This window comes from Brienomyrus brachyistius, unplaced genomic scaffold, assembly GCF_023856365.1.
Source record: "Brienomyrus brachyistius isolate T26 unplaced genomic scaffold, BBRACH_0.4 scaffold56, whole genome shotgun sequence".
Taxonomy (NCBI): Eukaryota; Metazoa; Chordata; class Actinopteri; order Osteoglossiformes; family Mormyridae; genus Brienomyrus; species Brienomyrus brachyistius.
The window spans coordinates 755,389-782,606 of record NW_026042331.1 but is presented as its reverse complement, the minus strand read 5'-3'; the positions used below and the strand labels follow the sequence as shown (position 1 = coordinate 782,606).

The 27,218-nt window shown below is 42.7% G+C and overlaps 1 protein-coding gene across 5 annotated transcripts in view; it reads right to left on the bottom strand.

Moving 5' to 3' along the window:
* Positions 1-8,179: 8,179 nt before the first annotated feature.
* Positions 8,180-27,218, bottom strand: part of LOC125724481 (tropomyosin alpha-3 chain-like) — a 32,500-nt gene continuing 13,461 nt past the window's right edge. For all 5 annotated transcript variants that reach the window (XM_049001202.1, XM_049001203.1, XM_049001204.1 and 2 more), the window contains 4 exons: positions 21,930-22,005; positions 20,002-20,064; positions 18,534-18,603; positions 8,180-9,133 (listed from right to left, as the gene is read on the bottom strand). In XM_049001202.1, coding sequence (XP_048857159.1) covers positions 9,051-9,133; positions 18,534-18,603; positions 20,002-20,064; positions 21,930-22,005 — 292 coding nt within the window. In that variant the 3' untranslated portion in view covers positions 8,180-9,050. The remainder of the gene's footprint in view (positions 9,134-18,533; positions 18,604-20,001; positions 20,065-21,929; positions 22,006-27,218) is intronic.

The following is a 27,218-nucleotide window of genomic DNA, read 5'->3' as shown; positions in this document are numbered from 1 at the left end:
ACCCTCCTCTCCAGTACCGTAAGATAGACCTTCCTAGGGAGGCTGAGGAGTGTGATTTCCCTAAAGTTGGAACAGTTTCCTCCAGTTCCCTTTCTTAAAGATTGGGACCATCACCCCAGTCTGCCAATCCAAAGGCACTGTCCCTGACATCCACACAATGTTGAAAAGGCGTGTCAGCTAAGACAGCCCTACAATATCAAGAAATGGTAAATGGACTGCATTTGTGGAGGCTGCCATGCAAAGCGCCAACCTGCTCACCAGGAGCAATTTGGGGTTCAGTGTCTTGCTCAAGGATACTTTGATGGGGTCAGGAGGAACCAAGGCTGGAACCTGCAACCCTCCAGTTACTAACCAATAGCACTACCTCCTGCGCCACCATCTTCCCCAAAAACTTTCAGGAACTCAGGGTGAATCTCATCCTCCAAATTTATACAAATCACAAATTTTTGGGCGTCTTCATATGTATCTCATTAATATTTTAGGTGCACTACTAAACTGCTTAACAAACTGTGGCTGTAAGTAAACATCTGTATAGTACCAAAAAGCCAGCACCTGGACAAATGTCTCACCCATAATTTAAAGCTGATGAGATGCACATGTAGCGGGAGAACATTTCAAACTGGATTTAAGGAAGCACTTCTTTACACAGCGCGTAGTCAGAGTATGGAATAGTCTTCCTGATAACGTAGTGCAAGCTGAATCCTTGGGTTCCTTTAAATCAGAGTTAGATAAGATTTTAACAACTCTGAGCTATTAGTTAAGTTCTCCCCAAGCGAGCTTGATGGGCCGAATGGCCTCCTCTCGTTTGTATAGTTCTTATGTTCTTATGTTCTTATGTGCCATAAAATCGCGAATACATTGTGACATGAACACAAAAGCCCTAAATGGGATTTAGGAGACCCTAGAAATATTCCTTCCACTGCCCAACTATATCCCCAGCTAAGGTCAACAGTTCTCCATCCCTGCTGTAAACAGCACTGGTGAACTCCTGCTTCCCCCTCCTGAGTTTGCCAGATCCTTTTTGAGGCTGACCTAAAATCCTTCTCCATAGCCTCACCAAACTCCTCCCACACCCGAGGTTTTGCTTCAGCAACCACCCGAGACACCTTCTGCATGGCCTGCCAGTAGCTGTCTGTTGTTCTGGAGTTTCACAAACTAACCATGCCCTGAAGGCCTCCTATTTCAGCCTAACAGCTCCCTTTACCACTGGTGTCTACGACTAGGCTCAGGGATTGCCTCTGCGACTGGCACCAATAACCTTTTGGCCATAACTTTGCACCACTGCCTCAGTAATGGAGACCCGGCACATGGCCTATTCCGACTCAATGTTCCCTGACTCCCTCAGGGGAGAAGGTAAGTTTTGCCAGAAGTGTGAGTTGAAGATCTCCCAGACAGGGGCTGCTGCCAGATGCCACCAGCACACCCTCACTATGCATTTGGGTCAAGTAGGTCTATCCATCATATTCCCCCGCTTTCAGATCCAACTCACCACCTGGTGGTGATCAGTTGACAGCTCTGCTCCTCTCTTCACCTAAGTGTCCAAAACATATGGACACAGATCTGACAATAAAATTACAAAATTGATCATCAACCTGCGGCCTAGGGTGTTCTGGTGCCAGGTGCACTAATGAACACCCTTATGCTCAAATATGGTATTCGTTATGGATAAACTGTGATTAGCACAGAAGTCCAATAACAGATTTCTGCTCGGATTACGATCTGGCAGGCCACTCCTATCAATTACACCCTTCCAGGTTTCACTGCCATTACCTACATGTGCATTAAATTCCCCCAGTAGAATAATGGATTCCCCAGAAGGGGCACCTTCCAGTACCCCTTCCAGTACCCCTTCCAGGCCTCCAAGAAGGCCGAATACTCAAAACTGGTGTTTGCTGCCTACGCAGAGACAACTGTCAGAGTCCGTCCCCCGACACAGAGTCGAAGGTAGGCGACCCTCTGATCCGCTGGGGTAAACTCCAATGCACTGGCACTGAACCGGGGGGCTATAAGTAGGCCCACCCATGCCCAGTACCTCTCACCATGAGCAACTCCAGAAAGGAATAGAGTCCAGCCCCTCTCCAGGAGTCCGAGCCATGCATTGAGGTGACCTGGACTATATCTAGTCGATATCTCTCTACCTCTCGCACCGGTTGAGGAGCAAACCTGGTCAGACATCCAGACTTCCATTTATCCTAACTCTTTGTGTCCTGCTGGATTGAAAAGTTAATAATCCAGCCCACCAGATTGTTACTCAGGTCAAGTTCTAATAGCCCAGTAATTAAAATGTGGGGTTGAATTGTGTTAAAAGCAGAGTAAAAGTCAACAAATAAAAGTCTGGCATGGGACACATTTTTTTCTCCCAAAGGTTTAAAAAGCAGGTTAAGCAAAGGGACTGTGGCATCCTCTACTCCCCTATGAAGCCTGTAAGCAAGCTGCTTGGGGTCAAGTACATGCTCAACTTTCCTTAGGATTTCAGTCTTATTTTTCTATATTTTACAAATGTTTTCATCACGATTGATATGAGAACCACTGGTCTAAATTCAGTAAGAGTTTTGGCTTAACTGCAGACCCTGAGAACAGGGACTACCACTGCATCCTTCCAGACCTCGGCTATGTGTTGCTCCTGTAGAGACTAATTAAAACTATAATAACATAGAGGACTCTGTACTCTTGCACAGGTTTTAAGTATATACCCGCAGATGTTATCTCGCCCACAACTCTTGTTTACTTTTCTGTGATGAAGGTCTTATGGACATCCTCTTGTTTTATGTTAAAATGCTGATTATCTTTGAGCTTATTTATCAATTCCTGGAATTCATTGCTAAAATCTGTCAGTCATTGTGGTATGTGTATTTATAGTTCAGCCTGTTTCCTAGTCCTGCTTCCACTTTTTGCTACAGTACCCTGATTAATGCCAGTTTTCTTTGCGGTTAATTTAGTTAGTCTCTTGCATTACTTGTTTTGCCCCTTATGGTCCCTTTACTTTGTGGTTTTCCCCTTGTGTTCAGTTTTTGTTAATAAACCCCTTTTGTCTCAGAGTGCAAGTGGATCGTCCACTCGTTTTCCCACCTACGCTATACCACGCCATCACAATTGTATGTTTAGTGGCTTATGTTACATAGCTATGCTTGTAGTAGCGATGTAAACATACGTGTATATTGTAAACAGGACAAATATCGTCTTTCATCTTCATTTGGAGATACAGATGTTCAATTGCATCATTACTGCCAGACTCTGCAAATATATAGAGCATATTGTAAAGGTACTAAACAGCTAACCCTTACCACTTGCATTGGGGCCTACTTTAAGAATTTAATTTAAGAATTGCACTTTGTATAAGCCAACTTGGGAGTAACAAAGTTCTTCTCTAAAAGTGAAGAGTAAGACATTTATAAATGATCACATGATTAACAGCGAGTGAACGGTCAGTCTTACACAATGATTTAACTTAATGCCAGCTTTGTTCTTGTAATTTGCACTGTTGAACAATCCAATAAAACATTCCATTAGAAGGTTGTTGTGAGGTAAAAGTTTACAAGTAAGCAACAGGTACAGCAACATCCATAGTTGGAATTACAAATATTGCTTCAAATTAGTGATATGGCTAAAATGAATATCACAGTATTTAAACATTTGGGGGTATACTGGTGTACCAGCATTTATTTATTATTTTAAAACATTCAAACTGGGCCCATGTGAGATTTTTCTGACTCATTTTAATGTCATGTTCAAAATGTGGTATTACCAGGTAACACAAACACTCAAGCTGTGATTACTACATAAGGTTTGCTTGGCTCCATAGTAATTCAGTACACCTAACATTAATGCGTAGGTTGATCCGAAATATAGGTAATTGGGTGCCTGTAGTTAAGTGAAACAAAAATATTTTTAATGATATTTATGTAATTTGCATAACTGAAGCTGTAGAAAGGATAGGAAGAATACCAGCATGTCATTTAAAGCAGCTAAGTGCTTTATTTAACGTAATAGTTGACGATGCTTAAAACCAAACCTTTGTATACTGAGACAAGTGATGATGATTTTGTGTTTGAATTTCTTAATGGGCAGATTGCAGTGGAATTTATAGCAAAATGTTTCAAAATGCAGTTCAAATGAGTCACTGAATACATTAGCTATTTGATGCATTAATAGCCAATATCATTATTCCAAGTTTTTTTTAATAGTTTGTAATATAATTAAAAAATATTTAAAACATAATTTGGGTGCTTTGCGTGGCCAGAGTGCAAGCATTGGGCAAGCAAAGCATGACAGTTCCCCTCCCCAGTTCTTGCGCTCTGGGCACACAGGACAGGCAGGAGGGCACCGAGAGGGACCCAACACCAAGGCAAATGACAGACAAAGCTCAGGATCAGACACAACAGAACAGGGCCAAACACCACACAGAGACCCACATAACACCAGGAGCACTACACCACTAGGAGCACCACACAGACTTATGAGGAACCGAGGAGGACTCTAGGTGCTAACACTGGGAGTGGGGATCATTGTCTTGAGCTTCCCAGTCATTGATGTTGCTACCCACTTGTACTGCAGAGTTTGTTCTGTGCATTTTAGGTGAGGTAGGGAGCGATCGGGCACCTCTGGTGTAGCCAGATACAGGCAGGGCAGGGACCTCTGGTGGTGGGCAGAACACAGCAGGTCTCTCTGTGACAACGGTTCTAGCATGGCAGATACCTCTGGTGGCAGGTCAGGAACAGCAAGCACCTCTGATGGCGTGCTGGGCTCGACAGGAACCTCATGGGATGGGCGGGGCTCGGACACTTCCAGTGCGACTGCCAACTGACTGGGCCAAGCTGGGACACCTGGTAGCAAGCAAAACACGATGGACATCCAGAGCCAAGGCGAGCAGAACCGGGATATCCAGGGGGGAGCAGGACTAAACACCCCTCTCTGGCTGTCTGTGGTGAGAGTAGGGACGCCACAACCCTCCTCGGGGAGACCTCACCTGGATCGTGTGTGGCAAAGAGGCCTTTCCTGGTCCAGGCATGGCTGCAGCAATGGCTTCTTCTGGGCTGGGGGTGGCAGCAGTGACTGAGGCCTTTTCTGGACTGGGCGAGGCAGCAGCAGTGTCTTCCCCTGAGTTACATTCAGTAGATGTGGCAGCGTCCTCTCCTGCATCAGGCTTGGGGGTCACAGTAAAATCCCTCCCTGGGCAGGACGCAGTCTCAGCTCCAGGTGAGGATCTCACCAGCTCCTCAGCAGATCGCAATCATTGCTCTACCTGCTCCCTCTCCCATGTCTTAGCTCCCAGGGCAAGTGTCAGCAGCAAATCCTCTAACTGGGCAAGGTCATCTACCAGTGCCAGGTCAGTCCTGCTTCTTACCTCTTCGAGCAGGTTCTGATACCTGCTCCAGAGGACCGGCCGGTTGAGAGTTGGGGGCCTCCTCAGGATCACTAACGCTGGGGGCTATGAGATCAGGTGTGGTAGCGGGGACGAGCTCTGGCATGGGTTCCACTTGCTTCTTCCATTGCTACTTCCCACAATGGGAGCCAGTGAAGGGTAGTGAGAAACTCCGCCACTGCTTTGCACCTTTCGGAGCCCCGTGTTTCTGGGGAAAGCGGTATGGGCAGGTTTTCCTTGCCGCCGATGGAAACCCAGTAAGGCATCCACACTGGAGGGGCAATACACATGCAAACAACCTCCCCGGAAACTTCCCCCTGCTCCTCTTCGGACTTCTCCAGGTCGCTGACACTCAGTGGGTCCTTTATGAACCATCTGTGTGTGCAGACCAGTGGATCGGGGGTGGGGGGAAGGAGACTGGCATACAGAAAGAACAAACATGTAGAGACAGAGAGGGTGAACGACCCTCTGGATAAACTGTTAGGGAGGAATGAAAGGGGCTTTATTCGGGAAAACCAAAACAGAGCCAGAGCAAACACAAAAGACCACAAGTTGTCAAAAATGGGGAGACAAGGATAGGACAAGGTGAAAAGCACAGAACAAATTCTGCAGCATGAGTGAGTAGCAACATCAATGACTGGACTGGGGAGCTCAAGATAGGGAGGCACTTTATGCACCACTGATGAGGGAGCAGACGAAAGGAAGCTGGAGTGAGTCACACAAGGGCTGAAATAAGAGGTAAGACATAAGTAACAGGTGTGGCTCATTAGAGCAGGGCATGACAATTATGATTATTATGTTTAGTGATTATTAAATTATTTCATTATGTAAAAAGGTTAGGCGTCATTATTTATTGTATTTATCACACAAAGTAAACTATATTAAGCAATGTTATGTAATGTTATTGTACTCAGCGGGGGTGGGGAGGAGGTGTGGGCACCAATAGTGATGCTTGCCTAGGGCAGCACATGGGCCAAGAGCAGCTCTACTGCCAGTCCATCACATGACTCTCACATGATGAATTTGGAAAATGTGATCAAACTAAAACAGTGAGGAAACCCATAAATCACTGGAAAAAGACGCAAAGTGGATCTCATAGCCATGTCTCCGGGGACGCAGCTCTACTCACAAATCAACTTCGTTCTACTGTAACAGACCCATTTTAAGCTCTTAAATTTTGTGTACATGGTGCTACTGGATGCATGTAGTGCCATTTGGGTAGTTATATTTGTCAATAATAATTCAAAGTGTAGTATCTGCAGCTTTAAACAGCTTGGTAAGTACTAGGCTGAAAATCCATTTTGATATACAGTACATTAGAGTTAGATAAACAGGTAACCAAAGTAGTAATTATTCTCACTAGATGGAGAATACATATGGTTTTGGGGCACAGAAGACACATTCTGTTTAACACAATAAGTATTTGATGGATCTTTTTCAAAGATTACAGTGTCTGGGTGACAACTTGTAAGTGATCAAATTTTGAGACAAACAGCACCAAAACTGAAGTAACACCACTTGGAAGCAGCATGGAAAATGTAGGTCATAGTGCAATGGAGAAAGCAATAAATAGAATATAAATATCTAGACCTACTTTTTAAGACGTGGGCATTAAGATACACAAATACAGTGAAGCATCTCATTGATGGGGAATGATTTAAAATTTGTGGAATATGCAATATGAATAGGTGTAGTGACAGTGTTACATGACAATTAAGACTCAGATCATTCGGATAAAAACACATTTATTGGCTTTCACATTTACAATTGATTCAACCAGTTAATTCTAGAACTTTTCTAGACTGGAGCTGTGGGTGCACTGGGGATTAAACGGGGTGCATTGTTTAGCACTGTAGACCGCAACCAGGATCTAGGTTTCACCGTAACTGTGTGTGGAGTTTGCATGTTCTCCCCATATCATTGTAGAGTTTCCTCTGGGTCACCCAGTCTCCACCCCCACAGTCCAAAAATGTGCTGAGGTGGAGTTACCAAATTGTCCAAGGATGTGACTATGCCATGTGATGGGTTGGTGCGCCATCCTGGGTTATTTCCTACTTTGTGTCTGTAGCCATCAGCATAGGCTCCAGACCTCCATGACCCTGATTAGGACAAGTGGGTACAGAAAAAGGATGGAGGGATGGACAGCTCCTTAAAGAACTTAAAGTCCATTGCTATACAAGTCAAATCATAGCCGAAGCCTCCATCATGAAGTCACATCAATATATGGTATATTGTAACTAAAGAAAGGAGGAGAATCTTCCGTTGTACAAGACCAGACCTAAATGATGCATCAAGCCACATTATCAGAATCAGGAAACTTATTCTGAAGAAAATTGTTTTATTCATTTGTTCATCACTGCATGTAGTACAAAGTCACAGGGGGAGGGGGAGGGCATAAAACAAGTACCTTGGAATGCTTTTCTAGAACAGTACTGAAAATGTCAAAATATATTAAACAATTAAAAAAATAAATGAGATCAGATCACATGGAAGAAAATGATTTAACCACAGCCTGTCATGTTAGAGAGTCTGCACTCTGATGAGGATAGCGTGTAACTTGATAAAAGAATGAGTAGACAAGGTACAGATGTCCCTTTCATGTAAGCCTTGGCCAAAGTATTTGTGGCCCGAGGCAGTTTTAGATAGTCAAAAGCAAATAAATTTTCCTGGAAACAGCGATGAGCTTAATGGGGTCTCCCTATACTGAAGGCTACCTAGAAAAAATGTGTTTAATCATGTGGCTCACAATAAAAAAAAATAGATTTCACAAGACTATACATGAGAATCAATTTAAAACAATTTCACAAGACACTCCACTCAATGCGCATAAGAATCAGTTTATTAAAAAAAGTCATATGCATCACAATGAAAAAAGAAAAAAAGGTGGCAACGCATCATGCGAATATCACATAAGACAATCCAGTTTAAAACCCATTAATATTCACTTGCATGTAGTCATTTAACACGCAGCACCTGCCAGTTTTCATCCAGAACCCCTCCAGTTAGCTTGACGGTCCCCTCATCTTTCAGGACACAGCAAACAGTTCATTTGTTAATGGAAAGGCAACTCAAGCTAGGCTTTATTGGATGTCTTTACAATCTTATCTCCTTTTAAAAACAATGGATTATTTTAACATGCTGGCCATTTAGGTAAACAGTACATTCTTCTTTTGTGAAAGACATGATTCCACATGAAACGCATTCCCTTGCCAAGTACAGCAGCAAACCAACAAGCTGCCGGCCGTAAGTTTATGGTTTCCACAAAATGCAGGATGTTGCTGTACAGAGGGCAGGAGAGAGGGAAGAAATAATTGGCAGAGGGGAGGACAGCAAGGAAAAGCATTTTCACCGTTCAAAATAATTTATCCAAGTTCTATGCTACATTAGCGCATCCCAAACCAATCCCAACAGTAAACAAACAGTCAGTACCATACTTGACTGAGTTTAAAACATCCAAATGAGCTGTATAAAACCTGCCAGCTTCCTGTTTAACTTTGAGGTTGAACCATGTGTGTATAGGAAGAAAGTCTTCAAAAGATGGAACAGGAAAAGTATCAGACACATGGGCTTAAAATGAATCTGCAAGCTTACATTCAAGCCTAACACACAAAGAGCAAGAAGAGTGGACAAGAAATAGGAGATGTATGGTGTGCAGAGGCAGTGAATCAGTGGCCAAGACCCAAGGGCTTCAGAAGTTATTGAGCTCCTGCAGGGTTTGGTCAAGGGTGGCATGAAGCTTGAGGTTCTCCTCCTTGGCAGCAGCCAGTCTCTCTGTAAGACACACATGAATGATGGAGAACGGCCGACTGAATTTCTACCTTAACCAAGCCACAGTCTTTGTTAGAACATCATACCCAGTCAGTCACTCAAGCACATAAACCTAATGTGATGGTCTGGAGGCCAACTACAGGCAAAGATTGTACTTGGAGGTGCACCAAAACACACACACACACACACACACCTTACTTACTTTTTGTGTTAACATAAATCTGAAGACACACACACTTGTCTGTCCAAGGGCATAATAATAATAATAATAATAATAATAATACACACAAAATTATTAATTTAAATTAATTTATTTATTGAGGGGATACATCCCCCCAATATTCAGATGTGCTCACAATGTCATGCCCAATAATATAATTATGGCCTTATTAATTTGTGCTGGAGCTTTGTGCATGGACCTCTGACTCAGTAGTCTGTCCACATCAAAAGCTACACCCAATAAAACTAGAATAACTAGAATTAAAAATAACTGCAAATTGAAGTAATTAAATGTATATCTATAAAATTCCATTGTATGATTTATTGACATTCACCTGCCTAAATCAGTATGCTTTGCTTACTGGACTTCTGATTTGATAGAGGAGAAAAAAAAAGAAAAAAAAAAAAAAGAGGAAAACCCACTTTTTGGCCACTAAAATAGATTAGGTTACATACCAAGTTGTTCCAGCAAAACAAAAGAAAATGTCAGAATGAAAGAGTAATATTTAGTCAATTGGAAACCAAGCAGAGCAGAAATAAACCAGAATACTTCAGAAGAGAATAAGTAGAAGGCAATGTGGTGAGGAGCAGTGTTTGTGGATGCTAATGCTAATGAGATGGACCATAAAAGGAAGCAAGAAAAGTGCATATGAAAACTTGATGCAACTAACAGCGGAACATCATTGGTAAACATGGCGTTGTGTGTATTATGTCATTGCAGTCTTTATAAGCTCTGGTGCCTCAGTTTAGAAACTTAGTAGTACCTACAGGGTATCAACAATCACTTATGCAAAAGTGCAAAGCGCCTCCATAAAACATAGCACAATGTCGATTTTTCCAATTAATTGCAATTTCAACTCAGGCTACTTGGGCCGGGGGCACTGTACACCTCCAAACCCCTCCCATGAGGTCAGCTCAATAAGACTAACTAATACAGCCATTATACTGTACCTACTACAAACTCTTAATGGGAAGCAGCCCTTAACTGCCACAACTGCAAAATACATTTAAATGAATGAAAGACAGCCTATTTGTAATTAAATGGCATTATACATAGCTACTAACTACATAGTAGCACATGGCAGTGTAGTTAGGCACAGAAAGTCTAAGCACAGATAACCAACAAGTTAACAGAAGTAAATATTTATTTTTTCATTTGGAGTATATGCCAAAACTGGCATAAGCGGGTACAAACTGAACACTCACCTGCTCTAATCAATCACGATGTGTGCCGAGACATATTGGATAAGTCAACATGGAGGGGGAAAAAAAAAAAATTAAAAATCTATACTGAATTCTGAGTACGAAAAACAGTATCTGGTAGAAAAGCACCCGAAGAGGCCAAAGCACCATGGCCACACTAAAGGTCTCAAAGTATTGGCCTGCAGGCCATACTGCAGGGAATACAATACAACTCTTGGTATTTCTTCTCAATAGATTAAAAAGAAAATCAGTGATATCATCCATCCTTAAATGGGAGCACTACACGGTGACTGCCCCATACTGTGTCTCCCAAGTTTGCTGTATGGAGAGCAAGATCAAAGCAAAAAGAGAATTTCTTCATGGGGATTAATGAATTTTAGAGGCACAATGTCACAGTGGGCCTGCGTTCATAGTGGGGTACTGCAGGGTTCAATTTTAGGACCACTATTGTTCCTAATATACATTAATGATATTGATACCAATACATGCAGTAAACTGGTTAAATTTGCAGACACCACCAAGGTGGGTGGTGTAGCACAAACTGATCTAGCAGCAAAGAGGCTACAACAGGATCTTGATTTAATTAGCAACTGGGCTGATACCTGGCAGATGAAATTTAACATAGATAAATGTAAGGTAATTTATGCAGGGAGCAGAAATATAAAGTACAGATATTTTATGGGTTCCACGGAAATAAAGGTAGTTGATTATGAGAAAGACCTCGGCCTGTATGTTGATTCTTCCATGTCCCACTCTTGCCAGTGTGGGGAAGCAATAAAAAAGGCCAATAGGATGTTGACTTAAACTCCACATACCTAGTGAAATAAGTCAAGGGAGGTGATGCTATGATTATATAATTCCTTGGTAATACCCCACCTAGAATTTTGTGTGCAGGTTTGGTCACCATACCCTAACCCTCTGCGGTTGAGTGCATTGTCGGCGATGCAGCATACTTTTCGCATCTATTTCAGTTTATATCTTGCTGAAATCTTCATGTAGAATCATGGGAAAAAAAAACGCTGACTAAATCTGTAATCTGTCTTCTTTTCAAAACATCAACTGTTGGAATTAGGTTAAAAATGTCAAATTGTTTTACCTGCATCGGGGATGTGTAGTGCCGCCCTCACCTGAAGATCGCTATTCACATTCTAAATAGCCGCATTTTCAAATCACATTTGTATGGTAATTAGATAAACAACACAATGGTGAACTACGATCCAGAAACATCCCCATCAGCACCATAAAAGGGAGGGGGGGGTGTGGCCAAGTGTGAATGGCTCATGCATACACATGAAAGTTGCTACATATTGAATGAAAGAAGCCTAGAAATAAGAAAAACCTAACTCATGTCACTATTTATCAAACTGAATGTTGCAACTACACCATTTAGTCATCTTCATGTAGCCAAGACTTTGGTGACCAGATATCTGGGAAAATTTTCAAATCACATTTGTATGGTAATTAGATAAACAACACAATGGTGAACTACGATCCAGAAACATCCCCATCAGCACCATAAAAGGGAGGGGGGGGGTGTGGCCAAGTGTGAATGGCTCATGCATACACATGAAAGTTGCTACATATTGAATGAAAGAAGCCTAGAAATAAGAAAAACCTAACTCATGTCACTATTTATCAAACTGAATGTTGCAACTACACCATTTAGTCATCTTCATGTAGCCAAGACTTTGGTGACCAGATATCTGGGATCAAAAACTACCAACATTGCTTACTATGTACTTTTATATTTCTGCATGTGCTCCAAACTGCATTTCGCAATGTCTGTACTTTGATGTCAAATTACAAACTTTACATAAATCTGACACTTACAAAGTATACTAAGATTAAAACGAGTTTAATGCCAAAACAAATACACAGTTATGTACAAAGTAACAGCAGTCTAACATTACTAATGTGTTTAAGTACTGATTTTGCCAGAAATGATGATGTAACATGGGAACAAATGCATGACTAGGTGTAGCAGAGTAATGGCCAACCAACAGACTTTACAGACATGACATGCATGCTGCCAATTGGGGGTAATTGACTCATTTAATGAAAGGGGTGTGTTCAAGTTAATAGCAGTGTGGAGATCAGTTAGGGAGGTCATTCACTCTGAAGAAATGGGTGTCAATTATGGCCCTTATTTAAGGAAGAAAGGCAGCAGATGTTATATCTGCTGGGTAAAATGGGTCGTTCCAGACATTGCACTGAGGGAAAAAGAACTTTGATCAAAAAGTTGATTGGAGAGGGGAAGACATGCAAAGTAGTACAGCAAATAATTGGCTGCTCATCTAAAAAGATACCAAATGCTTTGAAATGGGAAAGAAAACCCGAAACACGTAGAAAAAGGAATACGACCATCCACCTAGATCATAGAATAACAAAAATGGCAAAGAAGCATCCAATGATCAGCTCTGAGGAGGGTTCAAAGAAGATCTCCATTTTCCTGCGAGTACTTCAACAATCAGAAGACGCCTATGTGAAGGCAAACTATTTGCAAGAAACCCTCGTAAAGTACCACTGCTGAAAAAGACATGTATTGAAAAGGTTACAGTTTGCCAAAGAACACATTGGCCTAAAGAGAAGTGATGCAATATTCTATGGACAGATGAGAGCAAGATTGTTCATATTGGGTCTAAAGGCTGCACACAGTGTGAGAGACGACCCCCAAACACCGAATACCAGCCACAGTACACTGTGAAGACCGTAAAACATACAAGGTGCAAGCATAATGGTTTGGGGATGTTTCTCATACTATAGAGTGGGGCCCATTTATCCCATAACAGGCACCATGGACCAGTTTCAGTACCTAAAAATACTGGAAGAGGTCATGTTGCCTTATGCTGAGGAAGACATGCCCTTTAAATGGGTGTTTCAGCAGGGCAACGACCTCAAACACACCAGCAAGCGGGCAACATCCTGGTTGCAGACCAAAAAGATTGATGTCATGAAGTGGCCAGCCCAATCCTCGGACCTCAATCCAATTGAGAATTTTTGGAGTGACCTCAAAAATTCTGTTTTTGATGCAAAACCCAAGAATGCAGAAGATCTGTGGAATGTAGTCCAGTCAGCTTGGGCTGCAATTTCTGTTTGCAGGTGTCAAATGTTAAGATAAGATAGCCTTTATTAGTACCACAGGTGGGAAATTTGTGTTATACAGCAGCACAGTGGACAGTGCAGCAGAAATAAGCAGAATGCATTGACTCCATGACACACAGATGTAAAGCAGTGATCAGAAATAATGGTTATACAATGAAATATTAGTTCAGTGCTTAAAGGAAAAGCTAAATCGTCATTTCATTTTCAGTTTATACTGTAAATATTCCAGTTTGTAAATGAAAATGCAGACACTGCTATTTTTTGAACAACCTAATATTCTTTCTTCATTTTCAGTAATAAAAAAAAAATAAAAAATTGTTCATGTTTTCATTTAGAATTTAATGTGCCTTTGAATATATGGAAATAAATGCTATTAGGAACATGGAACTTTTCCTCTATTGTTTTAAACACACTGTTATTATTTTGCACATAACTGTATAAGAAATAATTTGCCATGAATTACGTTTGATATTGAACGTAATGTGTGACTATGCCCCAGTCAGTGAAAGTGTGTTCCCCACCCCTAGACCCCAGAGGGTTAAATATTAGCACTCGATAAAATTTTAACAACTCTGAGCTATTAGTTACATTCTACCCAAATGAGCTTGATGGGCCGAATGGCCTCCTCTCGTTTGTAAATTTCTTATGTTCTTATGAAGGATCTATTCTACTACGTTTCTGGTGAAAGGAGAGACATTTTAATCTGAAAGCCAGCACTTACACCTAAAGAATTTATTAGAACAGGAAGTTGACCATATGAAAATCTAGCCAAAAAGCAAATTTATTCTAGTATAGCACATTTTCACATTACATTGTCTCAAAGTGCTTTACAGCATCCCCACCCAAGGCCCCCAGTGAGTAAGCCATAGGCGACAGTGACAAGGAAACACTCTAGAAGAAACACAGTTCTTTATTTCACTTTCAGATCACATTTTTTCCTCTCTCTCTCTCTCACACTCACACTCACACACTACATGTTAATTGACAAAAGGTAAATCCACAGGTCCAAAACGCTGTTTACAAGGAATCGGCACAATTACTAATGGCATCTTATTTTTCAACCATTGAATATACTTTCAGCAAAATCAGAATTGGGTGTACCAAACCTTTTTCAGGAATAGATCTACCGAGTTGCCGGGGGCAGGCAATGACTGCGATCAACTGGTTGGCTACCAAAGAAATAAAGTACCCCTTACTGTGCCAAATGTGGATTTGACAGACGAAAAGTTAGAAGACCCTTAGATCCCAAAATCCCTTGCAAACAATGTTTGCTGCCACGACTACATTTTCCCCATATTAACAAATGAAAGATACGATATATGGTAATGGCTTGAATATTTGGGATCTAGCACAAGCTGATATAAAAGCAACGATGGATGCTCTCAGCTTATTTTGTTACTCCTTATTCCACACCCCTCTCAGTGATATCATACCCCTGTGCCAAGTCTGTGCTAATACTCAAATGGAAAAAAATGGTCTGAAAATGGAAAAAGTTCATAAAATCAGAATGTGAAAATCTGAAACTGAAAAAAAGTTTTAGATCTAAAAACCAAAAAATTGCAGCTGAAAATATAAGATCTCATATCAAAAGTGAAAAAAAAACAATGTTCACTTATTTTTAGTTGAAATATATTGTTGTTTTTTTAAAAGTTAAATGTCAAAACTTGAGCTTTGTTCCAATATTTTTAAATTAAAACTATTGGCCCTGATTAAGCACTATGGCTCCAAAAATACTCATTTAATTATTCACAGTCAACTTGCAAACAACCAAAATCTCAAATGCCAAATTCATGAATCTGGAGACGGCAACTGTACATCTATGTATGTCACCAATCTGACACTTAAAACACACAACTTTCAAAAACTCAGTCAGTCAAATGTTATTGATTTTGGTATTTTGAACAATTATAATAGTAATATGCAACGCCATCAGCCCTGTTTTGACCTTGCCAATAGGCATAGGAATAAGTATAACCAAAAACATAAATCCAATGGCAAACCATTAAACAAAGCTTGGTAACTGGTTTCCATTTAGCAATACAGTACAATCCCGTTATGACGGACTTCAAGGGACCTGGCAAAACAGTCCGTTATATACAAAGTCTGCTATATCCAGAGTTGCTGTATGCCCAGAACACAACTACAGGACCATTTATTCATGCCACACCCCAGCAGGCACACTTGCTTATTCAGTGACAATACATGGATTATTATATTATCCATGTAGTAATCCAACTTCACCGGACTGTTGGAAGTATATATGGCCTATAATTGGTTATTCATGTACGGTACAGTAGTAACCTTGACCTCATTGCTTACTGCATCCCTCCAGCTGCCAGCGTTGTCTGCCGACTCACAGCGTGCCTGGTGACGGACAGCCACACAGACCAATCAGTGCTGCCTGTAGTTACGCCATGCCTATTCATAAAGCGTGACGATTAATAATCCCGACTACGTATCTGCACTGTATATCAAGCCTTGCGCCTTGTAGGCGGAGACTGCATGTCTGTTATAGTTGAACAAAACTACAGCTAAAAGTGGCCCTGGAGACCAAATTATTTGTCCATCATAAGCGAAATTTGGTGGTTTTTCTGCATGTTCGTAAAGGCGCACAGCCAGGACCAGCAGACCTCATCCGTTATAGATGATTTTGTTACAAGCGAGTCCACTATAACAGGATTTTACTGTAGTGTCATATTTCAACAAAAGATTAGCCTAGAGGAGTACATTTTCATTTATATAAAGTGCTCAGTAGACAGTCTCTCCTCCCTGGATCTCGGTTATTTACATTTTTTTGGAATCCTAAAGAATACTTTACTTCAACCACACAATAAATGCACCAATAAGGGGGACGACGGTCTTTGATTCTACGGATGTAAATTGCAACCCAAAACCATTTAACCTGCATTTCTATTTCATTTTAGTTCATGTTGCATTGTTCATTGTAGTTTTTATTTAGTTTTCTTTAAAATAAATAAAAGTCTTTATTTCAGTTAATTTTTCTTCACTCCTAATTATAGTTAACAAAATCTAAGACAAACTACAACATCCCTGATCAAGACTGAAATCGAGAGATATACACTGCTCAAAAAAATAAAGTAACATTTTGAAAACACATCAGATCTCAATGGGAAAAAAATCATGCTGGATATCTATACAGATATGGACTGGGTAATGTGATAGGAATGAAAGGATATCTCATCATTTGATGAAAATCAAAATGACCAACCGAGGGCTGAATTCAAAGATACCCCGAAACTCAAAGTGAAAAAATGATGTAGCAGCCTAGTCCATTTTGCCAAAATTTCACTGGAACAACTCAAAATCGTACTCAGTAGTTTGTATGGCCCCCATGTGCTTGTATGCATGCCTGACGTGGGGCATGCCCCTAATGAGACCACGGATGGTGTCCTGGGGGATCTTCTCCCAGATCTGGACCAGGGCATCACTGAGCTCCTGGACAGTCTGAGGTGCAACTTGATGGCATCACATAGACAGAAACATAATGTCCCAGAGGTATTCTATTTGATTTAAGTCAGAGAAGTGTCGGGGCCAGTAAATAGTATCAATTCCTTCATCCTCCAGGAACTGTCTGCATAATCTTGCCACCGAGGCCAGGCACTGTCATGCACCAGGAGCAACCCAGGACTGACTACAATGGCATAGGTTCTGACAATTGGTCCAAGGATTTCATCCCGATACCTAATGGCAGTCAAGGTGCCGTTGTCTAGCCTGTAGCAGTCTGCGCGTCCCTCCATGGATCTGGCTCCCCAGACCATCACTGACTCACCACCAAACTGGTCATGCTGAACAATGTTATAGGCAGCATAGCATTCTCCACAGCTTCTACTAACCTTTTCACATCTGTCACATGTGCTAGGGTGAACCTGCTCTCATCTGTGAAAAGCACAGGGTGCCAGTGGCAGATCTGTCAATTCTGGTATTCTACGGAATATGCCAAATGAGCTCCAGTGCCGGGCACTGAGTACAGGGCCCACTAGAGGACGTCAGGTCACCCTCATGAAGTCTGTTCCTGATTGTTTGATCAGAGACATTAATACCAGTGGCCTGCTGGAGGTCATTTTGTAAGGCTCCAGCAGTGCTCATCCTGTTCCTCCTTGCACCAAGGAGCAGATACCGGTCCTGCTGATGGGTTAAGGACCTTCTATGGCCCTGTCCAGCTCTCCTAGAGTAACTGCCTGTCTCCTGGAATCTCCTCCATGCCCTTGAGACTGTGCTGGGAGACACAGCAAACCTACTGGCAATGGCACATTTTGATGCACCATCCTGGACGATTTGGACTACCTGTGCAATTACTGGAGGGTCCAAGTATCGGCTCATGCTACCAGTAGTGACACTGACCGTAGCCAAAGGAAAAAAATTGTGAAAAAAGTCAGAAAAGATGAGGAGGAGAAAATGTCAGTGGACACCATCTGTTAAACCAATCCTGTTTTGGGGGTTGTTTCATTGTTGCCCCTCTAGTGCACCTGCAGCTGAAACTGAATAAAAAACCCCTCTGCTACTTAACTGACCAGGTCAATATCCCAGAAGTTTACTTGACTTAATACTATACTCTGATTAAAAAGTGTAAAAATTTTTTGAATAGTGTAAAAATATTGACTAGTTTGCTCTACCCCGACAACACAACTGCAAATGGAAACTTAGTTTCTTGGAGATCATACCACAGAGGGTATAGCGCAGCTCTTTACTACCAGCCTTGTACTTCAGTTTTTGGGCATACATACAACTGTGTATAGGTAAGGGGAGCCACAGAGTGAGATATTAGCAGGAAAACATGAATGGCAAAATAGGGACGGAAGCAGGAACAACAGAGCAGCAACAAGGAATAAACTGAACAAGTTCACACAAATGTCCGTACCTTCCAGATTATCAATGGTCTTCTCCAATTTTGTCACAGACCTCTCAGCAAACTCAGCACGGGTCTCAGCCTGCAGGAGCCCAACCAGGCATATGAATACCAAAACCATTCAGGATTCAGAAAGACCAGAGCATACCTACCCAGCTGCTTTACTTGCTTCACCTTCACATAACAAAATCAAGATAACAGAACAAATTTATAACGATACCCTTATAAGGAAGATAAACATTTTAAACACAGTTTTGATCTAGTACTTTCAGGACACAACAAAAGGGAAAGTAGCCCTTCTTCTATATTACTCTTACACAGTTATGGAGCAATGCTAAAACAAATTGCTTGGAGATGATGAGACCATCATCTAGGCCAGAGGTCGGAGACCATTTTAAAGCAAAGAGCCATTTTATCGTAAATGTCTGACAGGATTTACAAAACAGCCACAATGGATAGGGAAGAGGGTTAGCAATATGATTTTTAATTCGATATTGGTATATATGTATTTAATACAAAAAGAAAACTTCAAGTACTAAAAAAGAAAGAAAAATTTTGGGGTAGGGAGGGGGGGCTCTCAATTTAAAATAACTGACGCGTAACAACGCAAAAGGTGACTAATATCACAATATCGTTCAGTTCTGTAGTGACAGAAAGAAGGGTGAGGGTGAAGACTGAGTAAAGTTCATTTGGCCCTGCAGTCCTTTGGCCTTCACTCTCCACTTCACTACTTGCAGCTGAGCTGACTGAGCAGTGTAAAATGTACACCACTTCAAACTCAGCTGGCTATAATATGTAAATCAGAAAATATTTTTTTACAAAGACCTGGGAAGACATGGGGTGACAATTTACTATAAAAAGTATATGAGAGTTATGAATCCCAATAAAGCCTACATCGAATCTCAGACACCGAAGACGACTCTGGAAAGCATACCCTAACTTTACTGGAGAAGTACTCTCGTTGCTTGTTTTCCAGCTATCCCTGCCCTACACACTGTTGATTGACTGAACACACCTGATCTAGGTAACTAGAAGCTGAAAGACAGCTGGGACTTGTGTGTGGGGCAAGGATAGCAGGAAAACAAGCAGGGCAGTGGGGCCCGAGGACCAACTTTGAAATTCACTGCTGTAGAGAATGACTGAGGAAGATGCAAATTATGCAGTTAAGACATCACAGAAGTGCGTGAAGGACTGCCTCATTCATATACAGCTAAAGAAATATCTAAATGAAAAATATTAACCCATAAATATTTTTTTCGAAAAGTATTTTCATAATTTAATCATAAACCACGTGCTCAACGAGCTGCATGTGGCAAGCCACAGGTTGCTGACCCCTGATCTAGGCTGATGTGGATGTTCACACTAATAGCTGTGCTTCTCCTGCCAGAACATGTTTCAGGCTGCACCTCCTCACATGCAAACATTAGATTACTTTCAGCTACAGTATACGTCACAATAACATGGGCCAGAGAAAACTCACCTCCTTTAGTTTTTCATACAAGATCCTAATCTCCTCTTCATACCTGTCCTCCTTCTGAGAGTACTGCAGAGTAGGGAGGGCAGAGAAAAAGTTACATGAAGAACAAACATGAACAAGATAATGAGGTTCAGTGGATAAAGCCCATGTCAGTAAGGAGTACAGTGCCTAGATATTACATTCAGAGCCCCATTCAAAGGCAGCTACATACCAACAAAAGGCAGCTACATACCAATGTCTCTTATGCTATACACCGTTATGATTATGGCTATTTCAATATTAGTTTAAATACTAGCACGCATGGCCATAAGTGGAAATTAGCGGGAGAACATTTTAAAGCAAAGAGCCATTTTATCGTAAATGTCTGACAGGATTTACAAAACAGCCACAATGGATAGGGAAGAGGTAAATACCAGGAACAGGTGTGGCTCAACAAAAGCCAAGTGGGACAGAAAACCTACTGAATAGTAGCTCTCCAGGACCGGAGTTGGAGACACCTGATGTAAAGTATGGAATATTCTTCCTGCTAGTGTGGCACAAGTTAAAAACCTGGGTTCCTTTAAATCAGAGCTAGATGAGATATTAACAACTCAGCTATTAGTCAAGTTCCCCCCAAACGAGCTTGATGGGCCTCCTCTCATTTGTAAATTTCTTATATTCTTAAGTTCTTGGCGATGTTTTTCAGCTTGTCTTCCAACACAGCACATTTGCTACAAGTTTCCATTTGGTTTGTTTTAGTGCTTGTGGAATGATAAAATTGAAGAAACCATAGGAAAATGGATGTCTGGAGAAAAGATAAGTGGACAGGCAAAAGTTGGGAAACTGGTCATATGAAGAGATTCAGGAACAAAAACACAGAAATGCATTCATTAATTAGGACAGAATGGTTGGAAGAAAGCCCCAAATAATAAGGATAAAGAACTGGAGCCAGATATATCAAGTACAAGATGCTGGGCTGACTGAATATGTATGGGTGAGGGTTAGGTTGATAGGTGTTGACAGGGAACAAGGCCTACACTCATACCAAGACCTGATCTCTGCCTGAAAAGGCAGTGCAGTCCTGGTACTCAGTGAAGAACAACAAGAAAAGCAAAATACAATAGAGCAAGTAAGCAAATAGTGTCTGCCTACCTGATAGAATTACTTTAAGTTTACAAGCTGGCTGTTGTTGCTGCTGTACATGTCTTTTTATCTGCTATGCTTGTCCATTTATGTGTCAACGCATGTTCAGACCATTCATGCTCTCTGCCTTCCCATATGTCTGGATAGTGCCCAAGGTGGGTACTGTCGGAGCTGGAGTCCTGGTTCAGTCCCTTGGAGGGTTGATATCACAAATGGAACCTACGAACTGCATCATCATGGGTGCAGCCTTCATGGTCACCCAACACAGCCCAGCATGGAGAAAGAACTTATTGATGGACTTTGGCCAACATGGATAATGGACTCGTTGATGGACTGTCTTCATTCTTAATCACAGCTTACACCTACCTTTTGCAGACATGTCCATTCTTTTCTGCTTTCAGTGCTGTTAGTATGCACAGGGTGTTTTTCCCTCTTCTTACTTGGGAGTTTTTGGTTCCTCTCCTCCATTGTCTTCAGGCGTTCATTTAATTTCTTTCCTCCCTTTTTCCCCATTCTGTATCTCTCATGACGTTTTATGTATCACAACATATCCATGTAAAGCGCTTTGGGACAACTCTTACGAAAGGCACTATATAAAAATAAATTGAATTCAACTGAAAACACAATAAACAAGAATAAATAGGTTAAAATAGGCAAAAGGTGAACAGATGATGGGGAATAGGAGGCTGCTGGGGAATGAAGGTGAGAATTGAACAGTCTAGAGAGCCTTTCTGGCTACCTGCCCTTGATCATGTGACTATAAGCTGGCCCAGACACACAGAAGATTTAAGCAAGGGGGGGAGCATTACCGTGTCCTCAGAGGCCTGCAGAGTCTTGAGCATTTGGTCAAAGCCCCTCAGCTGCTCCTCCAGTTCCCGGGCTTTACTGTTAGTGGGGAGGGGTTGAGGGTTAGGGTTTCGGTCAAACAAGCAGAAGGATCATGAGACCTCCAGCACATAGAGATATCCATCTGTAATGTCAGAGGTCAGCTACTGCAAACCGAATGTGGCACAGCTCAAGCTTGTTTTTGCATCATATGATTACACCAGACAGCCTTGAAATCATTATGGAAATCATAAAAGGCATAATCTATTACAAATATTTATAATAAATTATACACAAACTAACTTGGTAATCCAGGTTATTAAAATGGGTCTAGTTTATAAGAGAAAGTGGTAATTTTTTGGAAAACCACTACAGATAATCATGGTCATTTCCCTACTGATTTTCTTACAAAAAAGATGACGCAACACTAAAGGTCCAACAACCTTGCATCCTGGGATTCACCAGCCCTTCTAGTTCAACTGCATTAATTTGCTTCAATTTACAACAAAGTTACTCATAAGTTGCAAATGTCATAAGAATAATATAAAAATAACTACTGGTAACTGAAAAACAAAATTACTGTAAGTATACTGTATGTAAAATTAACAATACGTTAAATACTGCATGAGTTGCTAATGCACAATATCACTACAGATCCTGGAAGAGTGGTTGGGTTTGTGCTGTCACTGATGAAAATATTATACAGCATATTGCTAGCCCAGTAACAGATCAAAATTCAAAAAGTTTGACAACTACTAAATGCATGCATCTAAACCAGCCAAAAGTTTTGTTCATTTGTTTGTTTTTATTCCAGTTTTTCTACAGAGAAGCCGTTTAAGATGACGCTCAATTCACATGGAGCCCCTGCTGGCGCCAGGGCGCTGAAGGAATGTTAGCTACTTTAACAAATACTCTGCTAAGTTATCCTAAATTTTACAGTCATGGGTCATTTTTTGTGACATACTGTAGGGACATAGAGAAAGCATGAAGCTCCACTCATGATACAACGATAAATACGATAAATATTATATATCAGGGTTGCCGGCTTCGATCAGCTGGCCGGTGTGAGATTTAAGACAATCAGCACACACATGCACACACATGTATGCAAGTTTTATTACCTTGTAAAAAGCCTGTAGGTTTTGCCAACTGCCCCAAAGCTTATAATGTAGTTAATTTTAGGATTTCTAATGCAATATGAGCGAGAGAGTCTGAAAGCGAGAGCATCATGCTAGATGCGCGAGAGTTGGTAATCCTGTTATATATTAAAATGTAGCCACGATATACATCAGAACGGTTAAAGGATATATTGCGGGAACGACACTAAAAAACGAATGCTTTACTTATTCATTTTAATTCAATTGTGCCCATGCTGTACTTCAACAATTTACATAAATCATGGCCACTCAAACTATTTACCATGCTTTTAACCCTCTTACTTTATTTTATGTTTTATCATACTGAAAACTCGATTGAACTATCTCCATCCATACCAGCAGTTGGCTAGTGATCTAAATGAAAGTCATGCATACAGCTATGTCGTAAAACATGCCCACATTTTAACATAAAATAGGGGAACAGATTAATAAAATGTGAACACTATTTACATAAAACAAATTAGTAAAATGTGGCCACCAGATGCTCCCACGGTTACGATAGGGTACATTCCGATAAACCTAAGGCAAAATTTCAATTCGGTACACCTAACCTAGCAAACATCATAACCTGGCCTACCCTAAACATGCTTTGAACACATACATTAGCCTACAGTTGGGCAAAACCATTAAAAACAAGCCTACTTTATTATAAATTGTTGAAAATCTTACGTAATTTATTGAATAACCATACCCAACGTGAGGTCAAGATATAGTAACATGGACCATTGTAACTCAAGCAAGCTGATACTGAAGGCAACAAGGGAGGTCCTCACCCTACTTTATGCTGTCACTCATTATGTATACCTCTACGCCAACAGTCTGAGGAAGTACCAAAAGTCTGAAACTGAAAAAATATGATCAGACAATGGAAAGATTCAAATGTGATAATTCTGAAAAAAGTAACAAATATTTGGGGGGGAAAAAAAAACAAAAAAAAAAAACAAATCAATGAGTGGAAAATGAAAAATTTGTTGATCTGAATTAATTATTTTAAAGCTGAAAAACAAAAGTCCAACATCAAAACTTGAACTTTTAGTTTCAATTCTTTTTTCAAATTAAATCTATTGGCCCTGATTTAGTTCCATATGAATATGCATCACTATTGCAAGGTTGAAATACTCAAAGTCAAACAAAATTGAAGTTGAAAGTAAAGTGAGGAGCACCTTGTACATGCACCTTGGGGCATGTGTGGGCTGGAGTTGAGTCCCGGCTTTCAGCTATACCTGGGAATAATGAGGCTAACTCTCCAGAAACAGAATCATACCACTGCATCATTAATGCCAAAAGAGGCAGCCCCTACATGGAAAAATAGGGCATACTGCCTTTCAAGAACTGATCATTTTGGAATGAATGAGCAAAAACGAATGTCTGTTAGGCGTTTTATCCACTACCCAAACAAGTAAGGGTGTTTTTTCACCTCACCAGGTACTGTACTATTGGTTTAGTACTTTTGCTACGATCCATTTTCCATTCACTTCTAGTCAAGTACCAGTACCATAAGTTCCAGTACCTAAAGTGCCAAATGAACTGGGGTACTATTCTGGTACTTTGGGGTGGCACTTGAAATGCTTTTTTGTTGATTGGTTATGCAAATAGCTTGCTTCTGAAACACAATACAAACACCACTTTGAAAAGTCAGAAAATAAATGAAGAAAAAAAATAAAATAAAATAATGCACAGGTGGCAAATGAAAGACCCAAGGTTAAATTGCATTCCGGTTGGAAGAACAGGTACAAAATTAGGATGGCATCACATTTTTATAAGATACAGTGGTGCTTGCGGTTCACGAACACAATCCATTCCTGGAAAGTGGTCGGGAATCAATTTCTACACGAATCAAGTCAATTTTTCCCATAAAAAAGCACTGACATTTAACTAATTGGTTAATAAGCCTACCAAATAATAATTTATAAATTCTGGTTTTTATAGTAAAAACTTTAAAGAAAAACACAATATAATGTGGTGACGGGTGGACCGAGGCATCGGGAGCAGAGAGAGACGTGGAGACTTGCTTGCCGAGGAAATCACGCTTTTTTACCAACAATCCTTAAAGCCCTTGTATTGTTGTTGTTAATAGTTGCATTTCCCTATTGTTGTGTGTGTTTGCCAGTTTCTTTTGTATACGTGGTCTGATCCTCGCGTGTATTTAACATACGTAAATCTTCCACCGGGTGTGCATCTTGCAGTTCCGCGTCTGACATCCTTGTTTCTCCCATATGTGTATTTGGTTTCGGTGCTCGTTGGGTGAATCTGATCGACAAAATTTTGTACGTGAACCAATGCATTTTTCCCCCTACTAAATTTTTGGTAGCAAACCAAATAGTTCGTAGGCCACAACGTTCATGAACCGCAGGCACCACAGGACTAGGACAGCACAGTATTATCTTGTAATAGATACTAGAGTATTTATAAAACGGAAATCTACAAGTTTCTCATAAACCCATGTAGGAATGATTTAAACAGTAAGGATGCAAATTGTTATGATTCCCTCTGAGAACGCAGTGCTCATGCTAAAGCGGTGGAGGTAAACTTTAAACTGATTTTTTTAAATAGTAAAACCTGCTTGTCACGCGAAACGCAGGACGGGCTGGACTGAAGATCGCTCAGGGAGCGCGAGCGATCCAAAATAGACAAGCAGGCAGGAATCGGGGTAAACGAGGGTTTAATCGGGCTTCGGGGACCCGGGAACATTGGACGCAGACTGACATCAATGACAGACACGGGTTAGTACAAATCAGGAACTTAAATACATGAAACAAGGCAGCAGGAAACAAGACACGACTGGGCACAATCAGGAAATCACACGTGGGTAATTAGGGGGCGTGGCACACACGAGGAGCGGACGGAGCGGGCGTCACAGAACCCCCCCCCAAAGGCGCGCCACACCGGGCCCCAGCGCAGGCGAGGCCCGGAGGGCCAGGAACCGCAGGCGCCAACCGAGCCCCAGCGCAGGCGAGGCAGGGCGAGCCAGGGGGCAGGGCGGGCGGGACCCCAGCCCTGCGTCTGTGTCCCCTTCCCCTGCGGGGCCAGGAAGTAAAGTCATTCGGGGCGCCTCGGGAGCTGCTGCAGGCGGAGGGGGCGCCTCGGGAGCTGCTGCAGGCGGAGGGGGCGCCTCGGGAGCTGCTGCAGGCGGAGGGGGCGCCTCGGGAGCTGCTGCAGGCGGAGGGGGCGCCTCGGGAGCTGCTGCAGGCGGAGGGGGCGCCGGGACAGGAACAGGAGCGCGGTCAGGAACAGGAGCTGGCTGCAGTGGGGGCGCCTGCCCGGGAGCTGCAGGCGGCTGCAGTGGGGGCGCCGGCCCGGGAGCTGCAGGCGGCTGCAGTGGGGGCGCCGGCCCGGGAGCTGCAGGCGGCTGCAGTGGGGGCGCCGGCCCGGGAGCTGCAGGCGGCTGCAGTGGGGGCTGCGCCGGCAGGGGCGGCTGCACGGGAGCTGCAGTGGGGGCTGCGCCGGCAGGGGCGGCTGCACGGGAGCTGGGTCCGCCGGCAGGGGCGGCTGCACGGGAGCTGGGTCCGCCGGCAGGGGCGGCTGCACGGGAGCTGGGTCCGCCGGCAGGGGCGGCTGCACGGGAGCTGGGTCCGCCGGCAGGGGCGGCTGCACGGGAGCTGGGTCCGCCGGCAGGGGCGGCTGCACGGGAGCTGGGTCCGCCGGCAGGGGCGGCTGCACGGGAGCTGGGTCCGCCGGCAATGGCGGCTGCACGGGAGCTGGGTCCGCCGGCAATGGCGGCTGCACGGGAGCTGGGTCCGCCGGCAATGGCGGCTGCACGGGAGCTGGGTCCGCCGGCAATGGCGGCTGCACGGGAGCGGGGTCCGCCGGCAATGGCGGCTGCACGGGAGCGGGGTCCGCCGGCAATGGCGGCTGCACGGGAGCGGGATCCGCCGGCAGCGGCGGCCGCACGGGAGCCGCAGGTGGCAGGAGCGGAGGGAGCTCCTCAGGTCCGATGGCTGCAGCGAGCAGCAGAGACGGCTGCTCTAGCTGCGCAGCGACCCAGCGTGTTCTCCGGACGGGGGAAGCTGCTGGGGAAGGCAGCTTAGTAGCGCTAGGGACCTCTGTAGTGATTGGGAAGTACTCCCGATCACCTCCAAGAAGAGAAGTGGGGACGAGGGTGCACGCCCCCAGGGC